Source organism: Mustela putorius, unplaced genomic scaffold (assembly GCF_011764305.1).
Source record: "Mustela putorius furo isolate JIRA1106 unplaced genomic scaffold, ASM1176430v1.1 tig00003859_pilon_pilon_pilon, whole genome shotgun sequence".
Lineage (NCBI taxonomy): Eukaryota > Metazoa > Chordata > Mammalia > Carnivora > Mustelidae > Mustela > Mustela putorius.
Genome location: NW_025422011.1, coordinates 13,797,136 through 13,823,741, shown reverse-complemented (window position 1 = coordinate 13,823,741; position 26,606 = coordinate 13,797,136). Strand labels below are relative to the sequence as shown.

The window sequence follows — 26,606 nt, the reverse complement described above, 5'->3', positions numbered from 1 at the left end:
ACAGTTTTTTTATGACACAATGCCAATCATCACCTCTATATAACCAAGTACATTTTAAAACACATAATAAAGCAATTTTTAAAGAGGGATGACTCACCTGTGTATAATATTTTTTTGCAGACTTTAGTCGTTGGTACAAGGCCAAAAGAACTCCTTGGATGTACATCTTAGATCCTGAGGGGCTGAAACCTTCTCCCTTAGAGACCCAAACTGGTCCCCGCAAAGGTGTGATGGAATTTTGCAGGCATTTTTCAAGCAGAGGAACTATACAAGAAAATAAGGGAAAATAAATTCTTTTGACCCAACTGAAAATGCACTGCCTGGAACACAGTCCCAATACCAGAACTAACTCTTAACATCTATTATTTATATCTGACCTGGGTTAAGTCTTACAGAGGCAATTCCTGCATTACTAGTGGCCACCATGAAGGATGTATTTATATTGAGATACCCCCCATGCAAGACTCATAAGCTTTGTGAGCACACCTGAATAGTTCTGAAGTGTGCCTAACTAGCTGCACAGAGTGTCATGGTGTGCACTGATTGCCTTATCTTCTCATTTATCACAGATGAGTTGGAACCAACCTTGCTGAAATCTACTTGCATTGTCCTGATAAAATTGTAAGATCCATGTTGTTTCTGTATATAGCTTCCCATAGAGGAGTCTATATATCTAAAATATCACATCTGGAAATTATTCATAAAATATAATCCACACCTTTATAAGCCATCCTATTCAAGTCTTTTCACTGCCATTGCTTAAATAACCCATAAAAACAGGGTGGTACCGTTGTTTAAAAATAAAGGGAATCTTAAGCAAGCATTTTATCGCACCTTTTTGTTTTTAAGTTTTGAGATATAAGCTAAAGATTTAGGAATGTTATTTCAGCACCCGTTTTGTAAACATTTAGAAGATATTTACTTGTTGGCCTGTATTGCAACATCTATACTGGACTTGACAGACATGTTTATACACTTTTTCACACGATTAGCTTATAAAGTCTTTCTAGTGTAAAATAGTCAAATAACATGGCAGCTAGCTATCATTTTTTTAAGATTTAATTTCCCTCAGAAATGCCAGAAATGAAAAATAAAAAGAAATCTTAGGCACATTTGGGAACCCGGGAAAATGAAAGGATTTCATTTTTTAACTTGGTCTTAAGTATACACGTGTGACACAATATAAACATACAAAATAACTATATGGCTTGGCTACCTGATTCTGATACATATTTCTAATAGAAAAGAAATTAAATAGATCACCAGCAAAGAAAATAGCTCCTAGCTCCATGCCATTGGTTATGTTATATGTGGCATATTTTATGCAGAGAGGCCTAGCGTAGCAATCTGGAAATTGAATTACAATTAGCTTCAGCTGAGCTGCTGAGCGGCTGAGTTATGCAAATGGCCTTTACTACTGGTATTCTGCTGAATTTTGCTCCTAGTAAAAAAGTTATGCATTTTATGGCACTAAGTTCTGTAACTCTCTACCATAGCACAATTTAAATTCTTTCTAATATATTCAACACTAAGGAGAAAGTTAGAAATAGAACTTAAGCTTCTCTGAATCTCCTATAAAGTTAAAAGAAAATTATGACCCAATGACTACTTAGACATCTTTAGATGTGTTCGTGAAATTCATTCATCCAGCCTCAGAAATTAATTTCTAAAATTCTCATAACAAAACCATGTTTATATTGGAGCAATTACTTCTCTCTACTAAGTTTTATCATAACAAATACCACAAACTTTTTAAAATATAAGATCACATATACTATAAAAGAAAGAAAAAGAAAAAAACTTATTTTTAGAATTGTAACTCTTCAATCTTTTAAAAAAGTATGATATAAACCAATCTTGATTTTAATTTTTCCTAAAGAAAACTAGCTTAAGAATCATCAGTGCTTTTACTTAACTGCTGTAACATTCATACATTACTGTGTATTGGGTTTTAATTTGTAAACTTTTAATTTGGTACACTCATTGAACCTATTACAGTTTTTGAACATGGAAAGGCATTACATAAATAGCTATTAAGTTGAAATAATTTTAAGTAAATTGGGAAGTGGGTAATAAACTTGAATGATCTACATCCTAAATTTAATCTTGAATTTAAACCTGAGAACACATTCTCAGATTCTCTAGTTTTATAACCTTATTCATCCTTGCTTGCCACAAAGTAACTTTCAAATTCTTTATTTCAGTCTAAGGAATTCCAAGGTATGATTTCATAGATCTTCTAATACAAGTTCTACTTTTTGCAGAGCTTATGTCCCCTTAAATAAGAATTTAAGAAAAAAAACTTATATATAGCTTAGGAAAAAATACAAATTATATCAAAATGCAAGCAGTGTCAGAACTGATATAGGATGGAAAATAGCTCCCATGCTCCACATGATTTATGTAATTAGGAATACTATGGAAACCAGAAATAGCAAAGCAAAGAAAGCAGTATTCACAAGCAGGTTTTATAAGGGACCTCAGAATCTGCTCTGAACTTGTTGAATAATCTGTTCAGTATTCTAGAATCTCCCTGCTGGAAGCAGGGTCCTCATTATAACCACAAGAGCGCTAATAAAGGTTAGCCTCTGAATCAGGGATTAGAAGGCTCTTTTCTTTTTGGGAGCTGCAAACTAGTAACTTTGATGATCTTCTTGAAAAGGAAGACAAAGCACACTCCAAGAACAAACAATGTTTCCACTAACTAGGAAGGTACAGAAAACAGAAGAAAATGATACGCCCTAAATACTTCGAAAGGAAGTATAAATAAGTCTAATATATTTTAAAAAATAAAATTTATTAATCAGTTACAATTAGAGAACACTCCATTAAAAGGATTGACTTAAAATGACAGTTTTGAAATATAATAGAATAATTGGTTAAAAATAAGTCAATTGACTTTTCAACCCCAACCGTAGATTTTTAACATGAGTATGAATTACTTTTTAAGCATTTTAGTGGATATTTGTAATGTTCTATACCCAAGACAATTCATAAGTGTCCTTAACAAACCTTTTTCTTTTATGTAGAGTTCTTTTTTACTCTGTTTCTGGAGCTAAGTGCATTAAAGATTATTGCATAAAGATGTGCAAAAACCAAAGGCAATTATTTAGAAAGGACAATAGACACTTTTTAACCATGGAAAGAGCATAAACCTAGATGTTGCTATGAGCTAACAAGGCCCATGAGAGTCACTCAAAGAAAAAAAAAAATTTCTTTCCCAGTGAATGAACACCAGGGTATTATTTCGTGGATAAACCACGAGTTTCTCCTTTAAACTGCTACTCAGAGATATTGCCTCACTCAGTAAGGTTAGCTGGCTCCTATAATTCTACATTCCTTTAAAACTGGTGTGCACAGGTACACATAGCATTTCTTCTGAAGTTTGAGGCCTTTATTACAGGTGTTCTACCTATTTGCTCTTATTTACATAATAGCAACCAGAGCTTTGCTTTTCTGTAATTTCAGTATTTTCATTAAATAGGGCCTCAAAATTTTTATTAGATAAGTGGTTTGGAAATTACTCATTCATTAAATTTATCAATATACATAGATGAGTCCAATGTGATCATTCCATTGGGATCATTACCACCACTGGAGAATAGCTTTTTATCCATTTTGTTTATTCTCAAGTTATGACTACAGGGTAACTTTAAATGAACCCAATAGTTTCAACGCGTTTGGACTGAGGACTGAGGATGCTGAGTAAATAGATCATTTAACTGAAAGGAGTAATTTCCCGGGTAGAGTTAGTATTGAGTATCATGGGTAAACAGATCTTATGATTGAAAGTAATAGCTATATCAGATTCATAACTATCAATAGATACTTTTCTCACTCATGCTGTTCCATTTCCTTGCATTTGTTTCTCCTTTTTTCCATCTCCGAATATATTCTTGTCCTTCAAGGTTTGTATCAAATGTTATGTTCTGTGGCAAAATATCCCATGTTACTCAGACAGAATGGAGCTGTTCCCCTTCTATGCTTCCCAGAGCATTGTTTGTAATTTTATTTCCCCTTTACTGATTTGAATTAATTCTTATCTTTTCCACACCCATTTCCATCCTCCAGTAAATCACAAATGCTTTAAGGTTTTGAGACCATAGTGGGTTTTGGTTTGTAAAAGCAGTGCTCAATAAATGTCTACCAGACAAATTAAAAGTACTTTGGATAAGCTGCAGACAGTCTTTTAGGCAAATTTTAAGACCATGAGTTCAACTTATGCACAAAGACTATGCACACTTAGAATCTGTAACTTTCTGTGATCAAATGAAAATTTGATCAAAATTTAATAATTATTTATAGGCTAGAATTTTGAAGCACATTTAGAATATGTACAACTGTTTTGTCTTAATTCTCCTTATAAAAGATCTTAAAAACTAAGAAGGAAATTATAAAAGAAAATGATACAATTTGGCAATGAAGCATTAACAAGCCAGAAGGCCAGAGGTGGGTACTTAAAAAGTCTTGGAAAATCCTCATGTGCTCTATCCTACCCTGTCATAAATCATGCTACTATAGGAAAAGGCACAAAATAAAACCTATGTAACAAAGCAAAAATACTAGGTTAAGGTCAAAATAGCCACTGTAAATACTAAAAAAATGATACCCTCTAAGAACACCAAAGACAATAAGTTCAAAAGCTATTCATAAAAAAGGAAGCTGTTCAGCCTTCAAGCACTTCATTACTAATAAGAAGTTTGAACTGATTTGGATTCATGATGGGAGCAGTACAAGAATTTTTGATAAGGAGGCAAATATCTCCCTAAAAAGAAACCACAAAGCTAATGGAACTTTCCAAGTAGAAATAGACTGGAGTGCCTGTCAAATTCTATACCTAGAGAATATAAGTCTTTTTCCAAAAGTAACATCTTACATTAAAAGAGATACTTTGCTTACTCGTTTGAATCTGCTATGGAAAGCTAAAAAGAGGATTTTTTTAAATTAATATGTTTTCAAAATGCACTGGAAATAATCAAAGGCTTTAATAACCTACTGTGAATTAAAAATTAAAATTCATGCCAATTAAATATCCTGAGTCGTAATTTACATAATACAGTAATCTTCACATTTCAGTCTGAGTACATAAGACTGTGGGAAAAAAGAGCACTGTCCAGAGCATAATTACCTATAAAGAAACTTCTACATGTTCTCTGGCAGCAAGTTTCAGATCTCAGTCTCAAAAATACTCAATTATTGTTTAGCAGGACATCATTTGGAAATTCTCCCATTCAGTTGGAATTTATTTTTAAACAAAGTTTACCTAAAAAGTCTTTTTTGGAGGAAACAAAGTGAGCTCTTTAAAGATACTAAGACTTGACTACTTCCCATCCAGGAAGTATGCCTGGAGGTAGTATGAGTTAGTGCCAAGGTATGTGTGTTTTTTAATGCTCTTTATCCATAGTTGGAAAGCTCGCGGTCCCTGAACAACCAGCAGATGCCACTCAAAAGCATAGTCTGCTGGGAAGATTGAATGAGGTAAAGCATACTGTCTCCAGTATTGCTTGATTTCTATCAGTATATTTTTATTCAAACAAAACTAAACTAACAGCTGCTGTGTACTTTTGTTTATGTGCTATATGTCAAATGTTACTGTCCCTAAGGTACTTATGTGAAAAGATTTAGCAGGCATTTTCTTAAATACCAATGCCTACCCAAATTTGGATTTTTCCTCCACTGAACAAAATGACAAGTACACGATTGCTATACTTAGAGCAATCTTTCACAGCTGCTTTAGTTTTTCAGTGATCCTATTAAACTGACGGCATATTGCCTGTGGGGTCTACAGTGTTATAATACTGCTCTAAGAGACATTGATTTGTATGATAGGATCAAACAGAATAGGGATGCATTGGGGGGAAGAATTTCATAGGTCATATTGTTTTTACCTGAGTAAAATTTAATTTAGACATTGTGACCTTTGCAGAACACCTGGTTATTTTAATTGCTGATATGTGGGTGAACATTGACATTGGGGCTTAGAAAGTAGGAAATCTTAGGTCTCCTCTGTTTTGAAAATGCATCCTGAGTCATGTCTTTTCTTAAACTGAACGAAGTAGCTGTGCATTAAATATGCTGGCACATCTTCTGCTCGAGCAAGTGGACCGAAATGGTGTGAATTGTTAATGCCTTGCTGCTTTGGTTCACGGCTTGTGATTGATCATTTGTAACTATATCTACTCCTTGTTCCATGAAATCAAGTATGGAGTAATGGGTTCATCAGATTTTGGGGTTAAATTGAGAGTGAAGAGGTACTGTGTGTGGAAATAAGAGTTGCCATGTTCAGGGCTGGCCTTGTAACAGCATGGAATCTAAAGGCGATATTCAAAACCACTTCACTCATCATACGCTTACTGATTCTGAATAGGGCCCATTTGCAGGGGACATTTGGTAGTTTTCCAATACGCTTTATGCCTCTTTCTACTTCCACCACCATGCACATCTTTTTTTCATACATCCCAGTAGCACATTGGAAGAACAGGTCAGCATACACAATTCATTTATTTAAATAACTTGATTTATACAAGTAGAAATAAGCTGGGAATTCTATTGTGCCTTGCCTTCCCCCTCAACAAAAATAATAGTGTGTGTGTCTTTGAAAATAAAAGTGTTTTGTGAATTCAGTTCCTTGGGCCTCTTAAATATTTGGTATTTAATAATAACGTAAAATAATTGAACTGATACATGTACAACTTTATGGCTACTTAAATACTGAGAATTAACATTATCTAATCTATTTTATGTGCTCATGGACTATATCAATATAGTAATTGAATATATATGGCCGGTCTTCTCAAACTAAAAAGCTCTATACAAAAATGTAAGGTCTTATCTTAGAATTAGTTTTGGAAAATACAATACATGGAACTTAATAAATAAAACAAACAAAAACTAGAACTAAAGACCTTTAGAAATGTCAGTATATAATTGTTTGCTTAACAACTGATCCTTTTTTTTTGCATTATTATTTTTTATTTTTATTACTACTGAGAAAAGCTTAATCCAAATGGTGGTAACTGAGGCACCACTTAATTTTTGACCCCATAGGAAAAGATGAAACAGAAAACATCCTAAAACTTAGGAACAAAATCAAATATACAAAGCATTATATGTATAAGTAACATCAAAAGCAAGCTAACTGTAAAATATTTCCCTTTTTTTAAAGATTTTATTTTTAAGTAATCCCTATACCCAAAGTGGGGCTCAAACTTACAACTCCAACGTCAAGAGTCTCATGCTCCACCAAAGTCTCCACCAGAGTCTCATGCTCCAGCCAGGCACCCAAAAATGTTTCAAAATTCTACTGTTACATTATAAAGTAACAAGTAATATAAATCTAAAAAAAAATGTAGCTGGATTCTTTTTCCTTTTTCTTGTTAATTTTTTTCTTTTTTTCTTAAGTCTGAAAGCAGGAATAATAATAATACTTGTCATACACAACCTAATTTAAACTGCCTTAGGTATCATTTAATGTGGGTAAAGCTATTTTGGTCTCCTTAGATGCAAATGCTTGATCAATATATTACATTCAAATATTTTATATATTTGAATCAGGATATATATATATATTGTGAAAAATTTATATATATGAAAAATTTATACTTTTTAATGTGACAAACTAAAAGGTCTTAATAGTTTAAGCAATTAAAATGGAGAGCTCCCTTTTGATATTCATTTCTCAATGTTTATTTCACAAAAGTAGAATCCTCTATAGTTAGTATTTTTACATAGTTTGTCTACTATCCCATCTCTTCTGAAAACTTTATGGGGAAGAAAACCTCTCTATACTGAGTCATGTTCTTTTACATGGAGAGCTCTGTTTTAAAAAGATTAAACAGTAATAATTAAGCTATTTGTTTTCACTGGTAATTATACTTAAGTTTTTAATAATAAACCTCTAGGATCATTGGAACATCATTAAAGTAAGGGTAAGATCTCTGGTTCAAAGACTGAGAATAAGAAATAAAAAGCAGAAGCTATAAAGAAAGACAAACTCCAGGAGAAGATAGAAAGAACAAGGACTTGGCTAAAACATTACATAAATACTGAAGCAAGTTTAGCCCAACGAAACCTAGAAGTGATGATCATATCTTCATGAATAGAAAAGAGAGTCTATGTTTTAAAGACTTCAAAAGGGAATTTCTGAGAGATATTAAAGTGTCTCTGAGCAGATTAGACTGCTTTGTGGATGTTAATATCACACAATTCGGCATTCATACATTTAATAAAAGATGACAGTGATCCAATTATAATAGGAGTTCTCCAACTGCCACCAGAAAAAAACCCTTCTTTTTTTAAAATCAAGCTTTTAAAAATTCTTAATATTCTCTATGGATCAATAGTAGAAATTTAAATCAGTGATTACTTTCTGTTTTTGTTCAACCCAACTCTGATGCCTTGAGGTCACTGGAAGTCACTGAGGGACATCTATAAGGCGCCTTGGAACCAAGGCAAAGTCACAGGGTGCACAGTCTTAAGGGAAATCGAAGACTTCTCCTGAGAGACATCTTTCCTACACAAAAGGGCTTTTAACTGGCTGCCTTTGTATAGTCCAAAGAAGCCTAGAGAGATTTAAGGGTTGATTCATAACCACCAGCATTTGGCATCCCTCTTCAGCAAAAGGTCCGAGTTTTGCATTTTATAAAATATAAGAAATAAAGGTAAATAGTACTGGGACCCAAGGATTGGAAAGGGGCAAATGTAGTTAATTTTAAAGAAATCAGGGCTGCTTGGGTGGCTCAGTCAGTTAAGCATCTGCCTTTGGTTCAGGTCATGATCCTGGAGTGTTGGGATTGAGCCCCATGTGAGGCTCCCTACTTAACACACACTCTGTTTCTCTTTGTCCCTCTCCCCTGCTTGTGCACTTGCTCGCTCTCTGTCTCTCTCTCTCTCGCTCTCTCTCAAATAAATACATAAAATATTTTTTTAATATAAAGAAGTTATTGTACCCATAAGTTTGATCTTAATTCCCTAAAAAGTTTTGGAAGAGATTTTAAGATGAATGGTTTGTGAACTCTTGGAAAAATAAACATTAATCACTAGGACCCATATGGAGTAACTCATATAGTAAATAAACTCATATATTAAATAAATATTTAAGGAACAGAGAGGACGTTTATTGGGGTAAACAGGGAGACTCTTGGGGAAATTCCTTACATGGGGTTTGACATCTCTAACAACAGCATATCACTATTATTTATTCCAGTGGGAAATAGATCCTAATAGACTATAGCTACCATCTATTATTCTTAAGCAAGGACCTACTGCTAAATCTGTATGTCTCTTCCCAGATAAATGGTTATATCTGCAACAAGGTAAGAGAACATACAATGTCTGCAAACCTCCTGTTTAGGTTTTCTACTTAGAATTCATGATTGCTCTCCTTTGATGTTTCTATTTGAAAATGATAGAGAAAGTTCTGATTTTGTGCTTGTGGAGAGGGTGGTTAGGTTATGGACATCGGGGAGGGTATGTGATATGGTGAGTGCTGTGAAATGTGTAAGCCTGATGATTCACAGACCCGTACCCCTGGGGCAAATAATACATTATATGTTAATAAAAATAATTAATAAAGAAAGAAAATAAAAAATAAAAGTGAGTGCCTGGGTGGCTCAGTCTATCAAGTGTCTGCCTTTGGTACAGGTCATAATCCCAGGGACCTGGGATCGAGCCCCATGTCGGGCTCCCCGCTCAGTGGGGAGTCTGCTTCTCCCTCTGCTCCTGCCTCCCAATTTGTGGGCTCTCTCTCTCTCTCAAATAAAAATAAACTAAAAATCTTTCAAAAAGTGATAGAGAAATATGTCACTTAGCATCCAAAACAAGGTAAGAGAAAGTTATGAATGGATACTGCCTTGGATCCCAAATTTCTTTCCTGGAGAAAGTAATAAAAGGAATCAGAATGAAGACACACACACACACACACACACAGTTGTCCCTTATGGGTCTTGACTTATTCTTAGCTAAAAAAGCAATACCACTTACAAAGCCCAAATTATCTGGACCATTGCAGTTCCACATTTAGCAGAACAGAAGCAGTAGTGATAGCAATAAAAGAGCAGTACTAGGCATTTTTAGGGCATAAAGAGAGAGGGAAGCATTTGACTAGATACCTTCTCAGTGTCCTGAATTTCCCACTCACATCAAAAGGCATCTATGGGGGCACCTGGGTAGCTCAATTGAGCATCTGACTCTTGATTTCAGCTCTGTTGGTGAGAGTCATAAGATCAAGCCCCGTGTGGGGCTCCACCCTTGGTGTGGACTCTGCTTGGGGTTCTCTCTCTTCCCTCCATCTGCCCCTACCCCAGCTAGTGAATGCTCCCTCTCTCTCTAAAATAAATAAATAAAATCTGGAAGAAAAGGGAGGGCATCTAATTACAATGTTTCTAGATAAGGGCAGCATCCCCAATTTTTATACTATTTTATGATTTAGTCCTGAGTTAAACATGGGAATACAGACAAGACTACAAAATCTCTGTCCTCATGGAGCTTAGAATCTAGAGGACAGACAGATATTAAATAAATAATTCCCAGTGCAGTTTTGTGAATTATAATTTAAGCAATTAGTATATACAGGGTGCCATTAGTATAACAAAGATACCTGTCCTAGACAAGGGAGGAAAGGAGCATAGGAGCAAGGCAATGTCAGGAAATCATTTCAGAAAAAGAAATATTTAAAATAAGACCTTTAAGATGAGTAGGCAATAGCTTGCAAGATGGTTAGGGTGAGAGAGAATCCAAGTAGGGAAAACATTATCCGGTGAGGTACCAGGGCTTGAAGAAGAATAAAATGTTTGAGGAACAGAAATGAAAAAATAAGATGACTTGAGTGAAGAGATGAAAGGAGCCAGTAGTACTAAGTGAATAAGGAGAAACTGGATAGGGGCCAAATCATAAAGGTCCTTTAGGCCATGATAAAGATTTAAGCATGGGTTTAGTATGAAAAGTTATGATAAGATAAAATCACTTACTTTTTTGAAGATTTTTTTAAGGGATGCCTGGGTGGCTCAGTGGGTTAAGCCTCAGCCTTCGGCTAAGGTCATGATGTCAGGGTCCTGGAATCAAGCCCTGCATCAGGCTCTCTGCTTGGCGGGAAACCTGCTTCTCTCTCTCTCTCTCTCTCTCTCTCTGCCTACTTGTGATCTCTCTCTGTGTGTCAAATAAATAAATAAAATCTATAAAAAAAAATTTTTTTAAAGATTTATTTGACAGAGAGAGACACAGCAAGGGAAGAACACAAGTAGGGGGAGTGGAAGAGGGAGAAGCAGGCCCCTCATGGAGCAGGGAGCCTGAAGCAGGGCTCGATCCCAGAACCCTGGGATCATGACCCAAGCTGAAGGCAGCCACTTAATGACTGAGCCAGCCAGGCACCCTTAAGATTTTATTTTTAAGTAATCGCTATACCCAACATGGGGCTTGAACTTACAACTCCGAGATCAAGAGTCACATGCTCTACCGAGTCAGACAGTCACCCCATAAAATCATTCCTAAAGATAGTGTTACTAGAGTGATACAATCTAAGTTGGAGATAGGTGAGCTCGTAGATTCATAGCTACATGAACAGTCATATCCATGGAAGATGACTATAAATCTGAGGCAGGAACTTTATTAACATTCTAGAGATCTCTGTCCCTAGTCATGGCATAGTCAACATTTAAAAATATATTTTTATCAATAACTTAGTGATAAAATTGGTATTCAGGCCACATTTATAAGGGAAAGCAAAGATGAAAGAAACTGTTAATCCCTGAGTGACAGATTAAGTATCTGAAAGATCTTGTAAGGCTAAACTACTACTACTATTAAAATAAAAACCTGGTAAATAGAAATTTCAGAGGAATCAATGTATGCCTATAAAATCAGCAGTACAAGTACAGGATAAGGAAGAAGTGGCTTAAAGCAAATTGTGAACAAAACCTAAGGGGCTCTATTTGTCTTTAAGATCAATTTAGGTCAATGATCTGATGTCTAATAGAAATAGTCATGCAATTGTAGATTATATAATGATCTGGGTGAGGGGAAAGGCAGGGGATGTGATACTGCTTTACTTGTCATTGATTGACTTGGGAAAACATATTCTGATAAATTATGAATATTTATGTTCTAAATTTCAGAAACTCAAGTTATGGTTTCATCTACAGAAAGGTGGTAGATTTGTTGTAAAAAGAATACTTCATCTTCTTCAGTTAAGTTAGAGAAAAAACTGGAAGAAAGTAATACACATCTAGGAAACAGATTTGCTAAAGAAATGGAGGAAAAAGTAAACTGGTCTCAAGTAGGCTTCCCACCATGGGACTTAAACTCATGACCCTGAGATCCAGGGTCACGTGATCTACCTTTTGAGCCAGTGAGGTGTCCCTAAAATGGCTTTAAAATATGCTTCAATCTTATGATCAGAATAAAGCAGTATATGCATGAAAATAAATAAAAGAAGATAGGGTTATTTAGCTGGAAGAAGAAAGAGATCTCCTAGAATAAAGGTAACTATCTGATTCAAACACACATTTTTATTTTATTTATTTAACTGAAAGAGAGACAGTGAGTGCAAGAGGGGGTTAGGGCAGACAGAATCTCAAGCAGAATCTCAAACAGACTCCACTTAGGACATTCATCCCAACCCTGAGACTAGACCCCATGACGTTGAGACCATGACCCCAGCCTAAATCATGACTTTGAAGCTTAACCACCTGAGTCAACCAGGTGCACCAGAACATGCATTTTTAGCAGATAAGACAAAGAGGAACTAAAATCCTGAAGGCCAGATATGAGGGTATCCAAGTCTGACTACTCTTAAAGATGTTATTATAAAAGGGGGAAATACTGTAATTGTTACAAATCACAAACAGTTAACTGGAACCCAGTGAAACCAACCAGAGAAATAAAGATCTTGGAGAGTAGAGTCAGAGCAATCCCCCAAAGGAGGAAGAATCCACAAATACTGTGAAGAGGTAACACTTATGTTACAGATAAATTAATAGAAAGAGCAATTGGAGAATCTCTTTTAAGGATGAGACAACTATCCAAAGAGTGCTCATGAAATCTGAATAAACTGCAAAGGGGAATACTAGGAAGATTAATATCAAATACTCAAAAAAAGTATTTAGGGAATAACCCAAATTTCTGGGTCTAAGATTAAGAAAAGGCAAAGAGAAGATAAATTATGCAAAGAGAAGATAAATTATATTACAGAAGATCCAGACACAGCAATAATAGATCAAGGAGTCAGATCAAAATTCGATGTTAGACTGTGGGAAAATACATCCTGGGTAGGATTATTTAACTCAGGGAGGTGAAAATGGGTAGGACTGGTTTGAACAAAGGATGATATTGACAAACTTGGAGCTTATTGACTTCATATCTCTCACTATGAGACGCGCTGCAAGAAAAATATCTACAGGAATATGTTAGAAAAACACAAGAATGAAACAAATAGCAAAGGGAAAGTAAAAGAAAAGAAAGAAGTCCACTGCAGCAAGCAATACAGCCGGTGCCTGTTAGAGAAGGGAAACTTTCTGAAAGGAATTGGAATACAGTAGAGACAAATCCCTAAATGCTGTAGAAAGAGATGACAGAAATGTTAAGACCAGAAGCATCCAAAAACTGAGCAAAGACCCTGTCTACAGGAGGAAATGACATTGTGCTAGTCCTCCTGAATACTAAGACCATGAGGGTCAGAAACATAAACAGCCACTTCAAATCAGAAAACCATGGAGCAAAGTTACTCTCTGATGGGAACTGATATGAAGATGAGGAGGAAGCTGTGTTCACAAAGTAGGGTTTTTTAGCTTAAATGATTCCATAGACAGAGGCCATGACAGCAGCCGTTATGAGTCAGGATTGAAAGTATTGCTCCTGAGGCAAGAAGGATGTTTTGCCACCAGAATTAGAATTAGGGTGCATGAGAAAGTTGGTGTCGACTTAATTCAACTTCTCAGGTCCTAAGGGATGACACCCATGGCAGGAGCCCAGAAGGTAGTTGCTGGAGGAATTCTAGTTCAAACTAGGCATCCACAAGTCATCTGGCTGACACAGGGAAGAATAAAAATTAAGGACTTTTAATTTCTTTGAATTTCAACTTGAGGAGTTGGAACTATTTTTGGATTTTAACTCACAGAGGTAAATTAGTTGATTTTGGAATTCACTTCTGTGTAAATGTAAAAACTTGGGATTTTCATTTCTTCGGAATTTTGACTTTAATTTCTTCACAAAAACTCCATAATGGACGAGAGTTAAGATTCAAGTTCAGAGTATGTTTTTGGAATTTTGTGATTGAAATACGTTAGTCCTGCCATTTGATCTCATTGCATTAAAGAATCTCCGAAGAATGTGTCAGAAAATGGCTATTTTGGACAGTGCTACTATGTATAATTTGGGGTGAGGAATGGAATAGGAAATGAACATTCAGTGTTCAAAGCATGGCCTTGGAACCAATTTAATTATTTTCTAAGTCATTTCAGAATCTTCTAGTGTACATTTCATATTACCCACCAGAATCTAGAAGGATCCACTCAGGAGCAGGGTTTGGTTACTGGAATAATAGGTCCTAAGAGACTTAATGTCCTTGAGAGAGAGTGACTTCTCTGGTTCACCATAATGGAATAATTAAGCCAAAGAAGCCAAGAGAACAAAAAGTTAGGAAATATTAGGGGGAATGAGGATGTTATTAAACAAATCTGTGTGCTACCACTGTTACATGCTTCTGTAATACCAAACAGCTCAATAGGAGAAGGATGTCCATGCAATACAGAAGTTTGGTTGGAGAATATGTGCTTTTTCCTAGGCAAAGGAGGCCAACAGAGAAGGAGTAGAATTCTATTCTTCGCCAGGAAAGAAAAAAGATTTTATCTCGGCTACACCACTGGGTTTCTTGCAGGACTCTGAGGGAGTTTTGCTTCCTCCTGTGCCTTCCTTAAAGGAAGCCCCACTGGCTCAACCCTCCAGTTGGTTCCATCTGCATTGTCTCATCCTCTGCTGTTTTTGTGCAGCTTTACTATTCCCTGAAACAGTACTCTAAGATACCTATCCAGGCTGTTTACAGGATCTCTTAAGTTAATAATTATTATTTAAGTTAGTATTCTGGTTTTTAAGATGCATAGATTTTAAATGATTTTCCTCAACACTATTATTTTCATTGCCTTGTAATTTTGATGGGAGTGATTCTGCAGAATGCATTTTTTGCATTATGTTATAGCAGAAATGCTGTATTAACATGTTGACCACATATAGGAATATGGTATCTTTACAGTGTGGATAGTTCTCTTTTACCTTAAAAAGAATAGATCTTTGCAGGAGCCATAACTAAAGAACTTTTCCACACACAACAATATGAATTTCTTTGTTAAAATCTTCTATGGTTTGGAAATCTAAAAACATAAACAATTTTCAAAACCCATGGGTTGTTAAGGGTTTCACTAGACTTGATAAAGTAAAAAGTTTAGTGTTAGGTCAATTGTGCTCATTTCTCACAGCACAGGAAAAAACCTTCAAAGTATATATGATTCTAAAGAAGAAGCATTTTGTGTATCTTTTACTTTTTAGTCCTTGGTACAATTATATTTCTAATCTGTCTTTATAAATAAAAAGTCATTGCCATGATCTTAACATTAGACATGATTTTTGGATCTGACATAAAACAAGCAAACAACAAGAGTCACACATCAAATAAGAGTATTAGTGATTATTTAAATTAAAAGGTAACTTTCACATAACACTTGACCTTTTCTAAGCTGAAGTTCAGAAGACCATCAAATATAAAAGTTTAGGGACTTCAATCATTTGATGCACAAATTATACTAACAAACAAAGAAAAAAGAAATGCAAAAATTTAATGTTAAGTGACTAGGGTGCTACAGACTGGAAGTTCCTCCAACAGGATTAGCTTTTTGAGTATGTTAAGTCTAGTGAACTTGTTATGCTTCCACATGTTAGTAGTTGCATAGGCTAATTTCAGCTGGCATAAGCTTTTATAAGTATGCAAAAACACAGGGCAAGGCATGCATTAAAATGTGATAATAGCACACTTCTGGGACACGTGAAGCATGAGGCACGAATCTGAATGCCTCCAGCATCCATGAAGCATCACACCTCAGAGTCAGAGCTTTTATGTTTCGATAAGTAATTTTGTTATACCGCATTTGGGAGGGGAAAAAATCAACTTTCTAAATATAAATCTTTCCCTTTAACAGGGTTCCTTATAGTTTTAATTCTAACAGTTTATTCAAATATAATTTTTTAATTCCTGGTGAGCTAGAAATAATTCAAAGCTGGATAGGATCTTAAGAAAATGTGTTATTTATTTTGTTAATGCAAGTTTGAGTGATTATATAATAATTTTTTTCCCAAAGATTTTATTTATTTATTTGACAGACAGATCACAAGTGGGCAGAGAAGCAGGCAGAGAGAGAGAGGGGAAAGCAGGCTCCCTGCTGAGCAGAGAGCCTGATGTGGGGCTCGATCCCAGAACTCTGAGATCATGACCTGAGCTGAAGGCAGAGGCTTAACCCACAGAGCCACCCCGGTGTCCCAATTATATAATATTGTTGATCATAAAGATCATTTTGGCCAGTGTGATCAGGGGGACTGCAAGAAAGAAGAAATAAACTTCCATATGATACCCTCTGTATCCTCCCCTTAAAAAAGACCATAAGGAAGTATTCCCCGTGTTACATATGCCTTACAGGTACATAACAAGCTAGTTAACTGGTATGTCTACAGAAGTTTTTAAATCTTCAGATAAAAACTCCTAATAAAATGAAAAATAATTATCATATCTAACACAAACAAAAACGACCAAGAAACAATTTATTTACTTTCTAAATTCACAAACACACATATAATCCCTGGCAGAAAAAAATTTAAGAGTTATAACAACAAGTATCAAAATATAATAGTAGACACTTGGAGTATTAGAATGATAAAGTCAGTAATGGTTTGCTTTAATACAGTATAAGCAAGGATATTAGAAACAAATGTAGGTACTCAGTATAGCCATATCCTAAAAAAAACTTAAAGCTTTCCGGATCTAGCCTTGCAGTTTAAGTATGCCACTTAATATTTTGGCCCTTTTCAGGCATATGGAGTTAAGACTTAAAGGAAGTGATAGGATCATAACAGTAGTACATTTGGTAGTACTAATAGTAACACTACTAAAGTAATAGAAATTACAACTAAAGCAATAAAAAGTAAATTTCAAAAAGTAAAAAATAAATAGTAGCAATTACTACTATTAGTAATTTAATAGCAGTACAATATGGAATTCATGGTATTTTTGTTTTTAAAGACTAGCAAATCAGGGCTTTTAGAAATACAATGGAGGTCTCATATTTTGACAAAGACATGCAATGAAATTGTTTGAAAACACATTCCATAACTTTTGAAAATCTCTAGAAGTTAACCAAAACAATTAAAAACATTTTTATCTGAACACAGCAGTATGATTTCTCTTTTCTCTTCTGAAAGCTGTATACCATAGAAAATGCCTGTTAAATTGTGAAAATTTACCAGTTGCTTTTGTTTATTAAGTGATGGCTTACTAAAGTTAAAATACTCATTTCTTTTAAACCTAAACTTGAGCTGCGCTATAGGCTGAATATTTATGTCCCCCCAGATTTCAAATGTTGAAAGCTAATGTGATGGTATTTGGAGGTAATTGCATCATAAGGGTAGAGCCCTCCTGAATTGAATTAGTGTCCTTATACAAGAGACCCCAGAGGGCACTCTTGCCCTTACTACCAATAAGTACAAAGTGAGAAGATAGCAATCTATGAATCAGTAAAGGGGCCCTCAACAGACAATGAATCCACCAGGGCCTTGATCTTGGACTTGGACTTCATATGCATAAGAAATAAATTGTTGTTGAAGTCACCCAGCCAATGTACTTTTGTGATAGATGACCAAATGGACCAACACATGCTAAAATAAAAATTCCTCAAAATTAATCCCTTTCATAATTCCCTTTTGTATAAGAATGACATATTTATCCATGTTAAAACTAAACTTTTATTATAGCTGTTTTCTTTTTAAATATATAAAATAAAAGCAAAATTATGTAAGTACCTTTTGAAATGTTAGAGTTTATAAAATCTTTGTCACTTACCTTTTGAAATATCTTTAATTGTTCTGCCATACCAATCATAAAGATATCTGGCTGGTGAATTTAGGTTCATTCTCATTGTGCAAGTATCTAAAACCTACCCAGGGAGGGAAAAACCTGTAAGTAATTTATTACAGTAAGCTCTGGCTGAATCAAATAAACGTTTAAAGTCCTTTCTATACTAAATGGCTATAAAAATTATACCATAAAATAATATTTGATGATTTAGAAAATGTTTCCATTATATGAAAAGAAAAAAAGCAGTTAAAATTATTAGATCACAATTTTACTTTAAAAACACAGAAACAAGGGGACCCGGCTGGCTCAGTCAGTGGAGCATGCAACTCTTGATCTCAGGGTCATGATGTCAAGCCCCACACTGGGTGAAGAGCTTACTTAAAAATAAATAAATAAAATAAAAATAAGCTAAAATATATAAACAAATCTTAATAAAAAAAGAAAAAGATACAATGAATATTAAAAAGCAGTTACACTATATTTAATAAATGCTAGACCTATAGGAAATTTTGACATTATTCTTGCTATTTTCTATATTTTTCATTAATTTACAATGAAAGCATATTACCTTTAAATTTGGTCTTAGCACAAATAAATGGAAAGATATACCATATCAATGGAATGGAAGAATTAATGTTAAAATGCCCATACTACCCAAAACAATCTATAGATTCAATATAATCCTAATGAGAATACCAATAGTATTTTTCACAGAACTAGAACAAATAATCGCAAAATTTGTATAGAACCACAGAAGACCTGGAAGAGCCAAAGCAGCCTTGAAAGGGAAGAACAAAGCTGGAGGTATCACACTCTCTTATTAAGCTATATCACAAAACTAAAATAACCAAAATAGCAGGGTACTGGTGCAAAAACAGACACACAGACTAATGGCACAGAGTTGAGAACCCAGAAAAATCCCACACTTGGATGGTCAATTTATGACAAAGGAGGCAAAAATATAAAATGGAGGAAACATAGTCTCTTCAATACATGTACTGGGGAAACTGGACAGCTACATGTAAAAGAATGAAAATGGACCACTATCTTATACCATACACAAAAATATAAAACTCAAAATGGAGTAAAGACCTAAATGTAAGACCTGAAGCCATAAAACTCCCAAAAGAAAACAGAGACAGTAACCTCTTGGACATTAACTTTAGCAAAATATTTCTAGATATGTCTCCTCAGGTAAGGGAAACGAAGGAAAAATAAACAACTGGGACTACAACAAACAAAAAAGCTTTGGTACAGTGAAGGAAACCATCAGCAAAATGAAAAGGCAATGTACTGAACAGGAAAAGATCTTTGCAAAGGTATTTCCAATAATGGGCTAATATCCAAAATATATAAAGAATTCATACAAGTGAACACTCCAAAGAACCCAAATAACCCAATTAAAATGGGCAGAAGACCTGAACAGATATTTTCTTCAAAAGATATATAGATGAACATAGACACATGAAAAGATACTCAACATCACTAATCATCAGGGAAATGCAAATCAAAACCACAAGGAGATATTACCTAAGAGCAGTCAGAATGAATAGTACCGAAAAAGAAAATACATAACAAGTGCTGGCAGGGATGTGGGGAAAAGAAAACTTTTGCACACTATTTGTGGAAATGTAATCTGGTGCAAATGTAAATTGGAAAACAATACAGATTCCTCAAAAAACTAAAAATATAAGTACCATACAATCCAGTAATTCCACTTCTGAGTATGTACCCAAGGAAAATGAAAACATGAATTTAAAAAGATATATGTACCCCTATGTTTATTGCAGTATTATCCAGAAGCCAAGATACAGATACAAGATACGGAAGAAACCCGAGTATCCATCAATAGATGAATGGATAAGCATATATATATAGAATGCATGTATATACAGTGAAATATTACTCAGCCATAAAAAAATGAAATCTTGCCATTCCTCACAACATGGGTGGACTAATGGGTATTATGCTAAGCAGGACAAGTCAGACAAAGACAATTCTATAATTTCACTTATATGTGGAATCTAGAATAAAAAACAAATAACAAACAAATAACAAAAACAAAGAGAAACACATTTATGAATATAGAGAAAGAACTAGGGGTTGCTCAAGGAGAGAGAGGTGGACAGATGGGCAAAATAGGTAAAGGAAACTAAGGGGTCCAAACTTCCAGTTATAAAATAAGCCCACAGGAATGAAAAGTACAGCATAGGATATATAGTTAATACTATTATAATAATATTGTGTGGTGACAGATAGCATATGGCTATCATGGTAAGCATTTTGTAATGTATATATATGTTGAATCACTATGCTGTCCACCTGAAACAAATATGTCGACTATACTTTAATTAAAAATTAAAATAAATAAAAATAAATAAATTAGGTCTTAAGGTACTTTCTTTGGGTTTTAAATTCTTTCCCAAGTGTCCTAAAATCAATTATATTGTCTGATCACAGTTCACCTTAATAACTTAGGTTGTTTGGGTACAAAAAAGTGAAATTAATAAACCACATTTCAAGGTTTCCCATAAGTCTGAATCTCAAGAAATTCTTTCAGTGGTTTCTAATATTGTAAAGTTGTTTTCTCTAATATTTTATTTTATTTTAAGATTTATTTATTTTAGAGAAATAGAGAGTGAGCCGGGAGAAGAACAGAGTGAAAGAGAATATCCTAAGCAGATCCCACACCCAGCATGGAGCCCAAATGGGGCTTGATCCCACAACCCTGAGATCAGAACCCCAGCTGAAATCAAGGGTCAGATGTTCAACCAGGTGCCCCTGTTTTCTCGAATATTTTAATATTTTGATCTGTCTTGTTATAGCCCTTGTAACAATGACCTTTTCAACATCAGTGAAGACTTAAACATGCATCAGTTAGAGGGAAAGTTCTACTCACAGCATGAGAAAAATTAAAGTAACAAAGTGTGCTGGAGAGTATCAGGTAACCTCATGCAAGTTTTATTAGATTTTTGAAAGTGACTCCCCAAACATGAATCACTATATCCATTTCTAAGTATATAATAAGGGTGCTTGGGTGACTTAGTTGGTAGGACATGCAACTCTTGATCTTGGAATTGTGAGTTCAAGCCCCACATTGGGTTTAGAGAATACTTAATAATAGCACTGGGATGGCTCAGTCAGTTAAGTGTCCAACTCTTGGTCTTAGCCCCGGGTCTTGATCTCAGGGTTTTAAGTTCAAGCCCCACTTTGGGCTCCATGCTGGGCATGGAGCTGACTTAAAAAATAAAATACAATAATTAACTTAAATCTTTTTTTAAAAGTATATAATACATTCTAAATCCAAATTGAAAATACTTTGTCTTCTGTTTTCACTATTAATGGCTATAATGTACTACTGCTTTTGTGTAACCTAAAACTATTGAAAGATAACGTGGATTACATGATTACAAAATAAAAAGAATATCTTTTCATTGCTGTTAACACCCTGCCTCCAGTTCCGCTCAATTTTATCCTTACCTTAAAGATTTATTTACTGGGATGCCTGGGTGGCTCAGCTGGTTAAGTGGCTGCCTTCGGCTCAGGTCATAATCCCAGTGTCCTGGGATCGAGTCCCGCATAGGGCTCTTTGCTCAGCAGGGAGCCTGCTTCTCCCTCTGCCTCTGCCTACCACTCTGTCTGCTTGTGCTCACTCTTGCTCCTCTCTCTCTCTGACAAATAAATAAAATCTTAAAAAAAAAAAGATTTATTTACTTATTTTTAGAGAGAAACGGAGAGAGAGGGAGTGCATGTGAGCCTGAGTGGGGGGAGGGGTAGAGGGCAAGAGTGAGAATCTCAAGCAGAACAGAGAGGGGTAAGGCCAACTCTGGGCTGGATCCATGACCCTGAGATCATGACCTGAGCCAAAATCAAGAGTCTGATGTTTAACCACCTGAGGAGCCACCCAGATGCCCCTATCCCTACTTTAAAATTGAAAACTGTAATCCTAGTCCTAGCCCAACCAACTCATTTTCTTTGTGACAACAAAGATATTTAAAGAGCTTCATGTGTATATAAAGACAAACTTGTACTTTCCTTTCAGTCTGGAGAACAACTTTCAAACATTGTGACTAATTTGCTTTATCTAATTGCTGTATCAAGTGATGTGTGTTGCATTTAAAAGGCAAATATCTAATTGACTAACTTAATTTGACAAATTGGCCTTTACTGGATTATGTCGGAGGTTCTCAGCCTTCATTCTACCCCACACATGACCAATAATGTTCTCATGAGCCACCAAGTCCCATAGGCATTCACAGAATTGTGTGTGTTTCTTGCATGCTAGCTGCAATCCAATTTGGGGCAATTTTTCAGAAATGTATTGCTACCCTTTTTCTCAAAATCAGGAAGGCATATCTGTTTATGAGTAAGACTGAAGTTACAAGAATAATCCCAGACCCTCTAACTGATGATGAAAATATTCACAATATGAGTGCTTTACCTAAATAACAATGTTCTTGCAATGTATTTCACAAGTGATTATAAACTCTGTCATGTGGAGCAAATCTATGACCTCCAATCTGCCTATTTGGAGGGTATCAGTGCAGGAGTTCAGTTCCTGACCAACAGCATGTGTTCTCACAAGTCAGATACAATTCTTCCTTGGAATACCTAAGCTGGAATAGACCCATGGCTGGGACTGGTCCTTGCCACTCAATAAAAAAAGGTTATAACGCTGGTGACTCCAAATGTCACTCTTCCCGCCTTCCCTCTCACTCTTTTGGGTTAATTTCTTTAGAGATTACTACATATAAACTCACCTTGGATTCCTATCCATGGGCTGGAATCTTTACTAAAAATGCTTGTACAGCAATATTCAAAATAGAAGAGAGAAGTTATCAGAAGAAATTGGAATTTTGTCTGTGACTTTAGACAGAAAGGGGAATGAAACGTACTTCCTGACATGGGCATGGGACCCACCCTTGTGTTTTTAAAGATAGTTTACTGACACAGTTCACCTCTGAGTAGCAAAATTCTCCTATTGGTCGCTTTATTCCATGTGACTTTGTCTCCAGGGATTATCCTTTTACCACCACCACCAACCACCCTCTTTGTCAGAAATATTAACAGGAGACAATTCAGTACATGTTCTTCCTTAGCCAGTCTCTCTCATCACTATTAAGAATCTATGTTTGGTCCCATAGAGCCTCCTCCTTTGGTTCCCCATGTTCTTGCTCTTTCTGTTCTTTATGTTTAGTGCTCGATTTCTTAATATTAAAAATCTATTTCTTAAAAGTTCAGTGAAGACCTCTGGAACAAATTATATTCTCTAGTTACTAGTGAACATTCAAATATCTAAATATCCTTCTCCAAAGTTATAATTTCCCAATTAAACTAAACTAAATGAGAGCTATTTAAAGATGGTCCCATTTATTTCAACTAAAATTTCAATGATTTAAAAAATTATTTCAAATAGTGCTGTCTTAGTGTTTTAAAAAAAATCAGTCAAGTAAAATTACACAGCTTTCTAACTCTAAGATCCCTCTTTTCATTGTGCCAAAATATCAGTAAAAATGTTTGTGCAAGCCAAATTTTAAGAGTTAAATGAGTTTAAAAGCCAGGATTAGAAAATCAGATACTAGAAATTAATAATGCACCAGCAACACTGTCATTCTCTCCTACTTTCAGGATAAAAGATCCTTAGAGCGTTTAAGCAGTGCCAACCTTCAGGAATCATTTTCTCAGAGTAAATTATCAGTGGTATGAATTAGTATCAGTACAAATTTCTGTCAAAAGCCCTGAAATGAAGCCACTACTTGTCAGGTCATTCTTATAATTCACAATTATTTAACAGTGTCATCTTGCTGTAATATTAAGGTTAATTAAAATACCATTTCCACTCATCTGTACCTGTTAAACTTGCTAAAATATTATTTTTACAAATTCACATTTTGTTACAAATTCACATTCCTTCTGATACTGAAATTTAAAGCCATCATGCTGTAAAACCAGACTTTTTGACACGCAGCTGGGAAGAGATTTTCTACAAACTCTTTTTTGTTTAATCTGTTAATAGTTCTGGGAGTTACCTCTAACCATTGGCATATCTGGTGCAAAGTTTGCAGTTTCTGGAATGGTTACCATGGAGGTGGTATGGTTACACAGTCTAGAGCCTCTGGGTTTGGAATGTCCTTACCCCAGTCCAAGTGAGAGAGCTCAGTATCACCCATGGCCAAGTGAGCCAATCGACAAGCCATTAGCTCCAACAAGGCCCTTCTCCTCAAAGACATGTTTTTATATGTTTACATTCAGAAGTATAAGCCCTGATTTATACTTTCCCGTAAACCGTTTTCAAAAGGTCTTCTGTGGCAAGGGTCAGCAGCCTACACATCGTGGGCTAATTCTGGCCACAGCTTGTTTCTGTATGGCCTAAGAGCTAAGAATAATTTTTACAATTTTAAATATTTTAAAAAATCACAAAAATGACAACAGCATTAGTATTATTCATAGTTAACCAAACTCCATGGTCCCTTGATACTGCCCAAACCTTACACTGACCTTAGGAAAGAAAATAAGAAAATCTCCTTACATTCATAGTAATTCTCTTAGTGGCCTACCCAATATTCATTTTTTGCCTCATCCTTGCTGTCCTGATTTTGTTTAGAGGTTCACTTTTACAGCTTTGGACTTGAGGTAAGCTATAGTTACCTTGATTGATCTAGGTCAATCATGGTGGTCCTATGCTTCCTGTCAGTTTGGGAGTAGGCACAATCTAGTTCTGCCAATGAGACATGAGAAAAGGCTTCTGGAAAAGGCTTCATCATTCATAAGGAATAGATAGTCTTTCTGCCACTGGTTAAAATTGTACCAGGCTGTGTACCTGGCCTGTTACCAACATATGAAGGAGCATAAAATCCAGAAAATTAAAAATAACGTCACTGGAGGGTACCTGGCTGGCTTAGTTGGGACAGCATGAGACTCTTGATCTTAGGGTCATGAGTTCAAGTCCCTTGTTGGATGTAGAGATTACTTAAATAAAACTCAAAAAAAAAAAAATAAATAAAATCTAACTGGAGGCTTAAAACTATCCTACTCCTGGATTTCTTGCTTCCTTTTTGCTTAAGTCTGTTTAAATCAGGATTCTGTTATTAGCAGCTATCATCCTACTAATAGAAAAAAGATGTTTTTTGGCCCAGCTTCCTCAAATGAGGAACACTGTTTCAACTAACTCAATGGGTATTTGTACAGCAAATATATTACAACAGTATTCACTATATAAACCTAAGAAGAAAATAATTAAAAACCCAGAGAAGAATTTTAAAAGAAATTTAGCAAGCTGAAAATAGTGAAAATTAATGGATAATTATGAAATTCATTGGATTACTAAAAATATTTCACCTTTGGCAATTAATTGTACTTGTTTAGTAGAAGAGAATACAATTCATCATGAATACTTTGAGAAAGGGAATCTGTTGTTATAGTTTTTTTGCTAACTGAAAGACTGTCAAATACATTGTGAATCTTCAAAGAATTAAACTGTAATAAAATGTATTAAGCATAACTCTCTGCTAAGACCAATATTTTATAATGACTTACAATAAAAATTATGACCATTATTTCAACCTGAAGATGCCAGGAGATTGGGATGAATTTGTACCCATCTTATTAAATAACTTAAAGGTATTTTTCTGAATAAATCCTGGAAATAAATTTATTGGCCAGTTATTTGTCTTTTTCTCATAAAACTGGATGAAAGAATGCATGCCAAATCTAGTTATTTGCTCTTACTAATAATGAACATCACTATGATTTGTAAAAGCAATTATTTCTGGTGAATTTGAAATGTAGGTGTTCTGGTATTTTATTATTAAAATGTGAATGGGAAGTAGATAACCAGAGGAAATTTTCCAAGTAATCTATTAAAATATACTCTTGAGATATTCTATACTTAATTGATCTCTTCTTAAAATAAATAGCCCAGATTACTTTAAAATGTTAATAATGCCAAACATACTATTATTTCCTTTTTTAAAAAAAATTATTTTTTTAAAGATTTGTATTTATTTATTTGACAGAGAGAGATCACAAGTAGGCAGAGAGGCAGGCAAAGAGAGGAGGAAGCAGGCTCCCTGATGCAGAACTCAATCCCAGGACCCTGAGATCATGACCTGAGCCGAAGGCAGAGGCTTAACCCACTGAGCCACCCAGGTGCCCTATTATTTCCTTTTTAAGACTATTATTTTAATGTACAATTTACATGAAATAAGCTGTACCTATTTTAAGTGTACAGTTTAATGCAGATAGAAAAAAATGTATCTGAGGCACCTGGGTGGCTCAGTCGGTGAAGCATCTGCCTTCAGCTCAGGTCATGATCCCAGGATCTCTGGGATCAAAACCTGTGTCAGGTTCCCTCCTCAGCGGGGAGCCTGCTTCTCCCTCTTCCTCTTCCCCTGCTTGTGCTCTCTCACTCTGTCAAATAAGTAAAAAAAAAAATCTTTAAAAAAAGAAAAAAATGTGTCTGTGTAACCACCACCACCACGATCAAGATATGGAATATTTC

The 26,606-nt window shown here is 35.1% G+C and overlaps 1 protein-coding gene across 12 annotated transcripts in view; it reads right to left on the bottom strand.

Moving 5' to 3' along the window:
- The window catches only part of DCDC1 (doublecortin domain containing 1), a 437,850-nt gene that overhangs the window by 342,512 nt on the left and 68,732 nt on the right, over positions 1-26,606 (bottom strand). For all 12 annotated transcript variants that reach the window (XM_045066083.1, XM_045066081.1, XM_045066085.1 and 9 more), the window contains 2 exons: positions 18,092-18,185; positions 98-264 (listed from right to left, as the gene is read on the bottom strand). In XM_045066083.1, the coding sequence (XP_044922018.1) occupies positions 98-264; positions 18,092-18,185 (261 nt within the window). The remainder of the gene's footprint in view (positions 1-97; positions 265-18,091; positions 18,186-26,606) is intronic.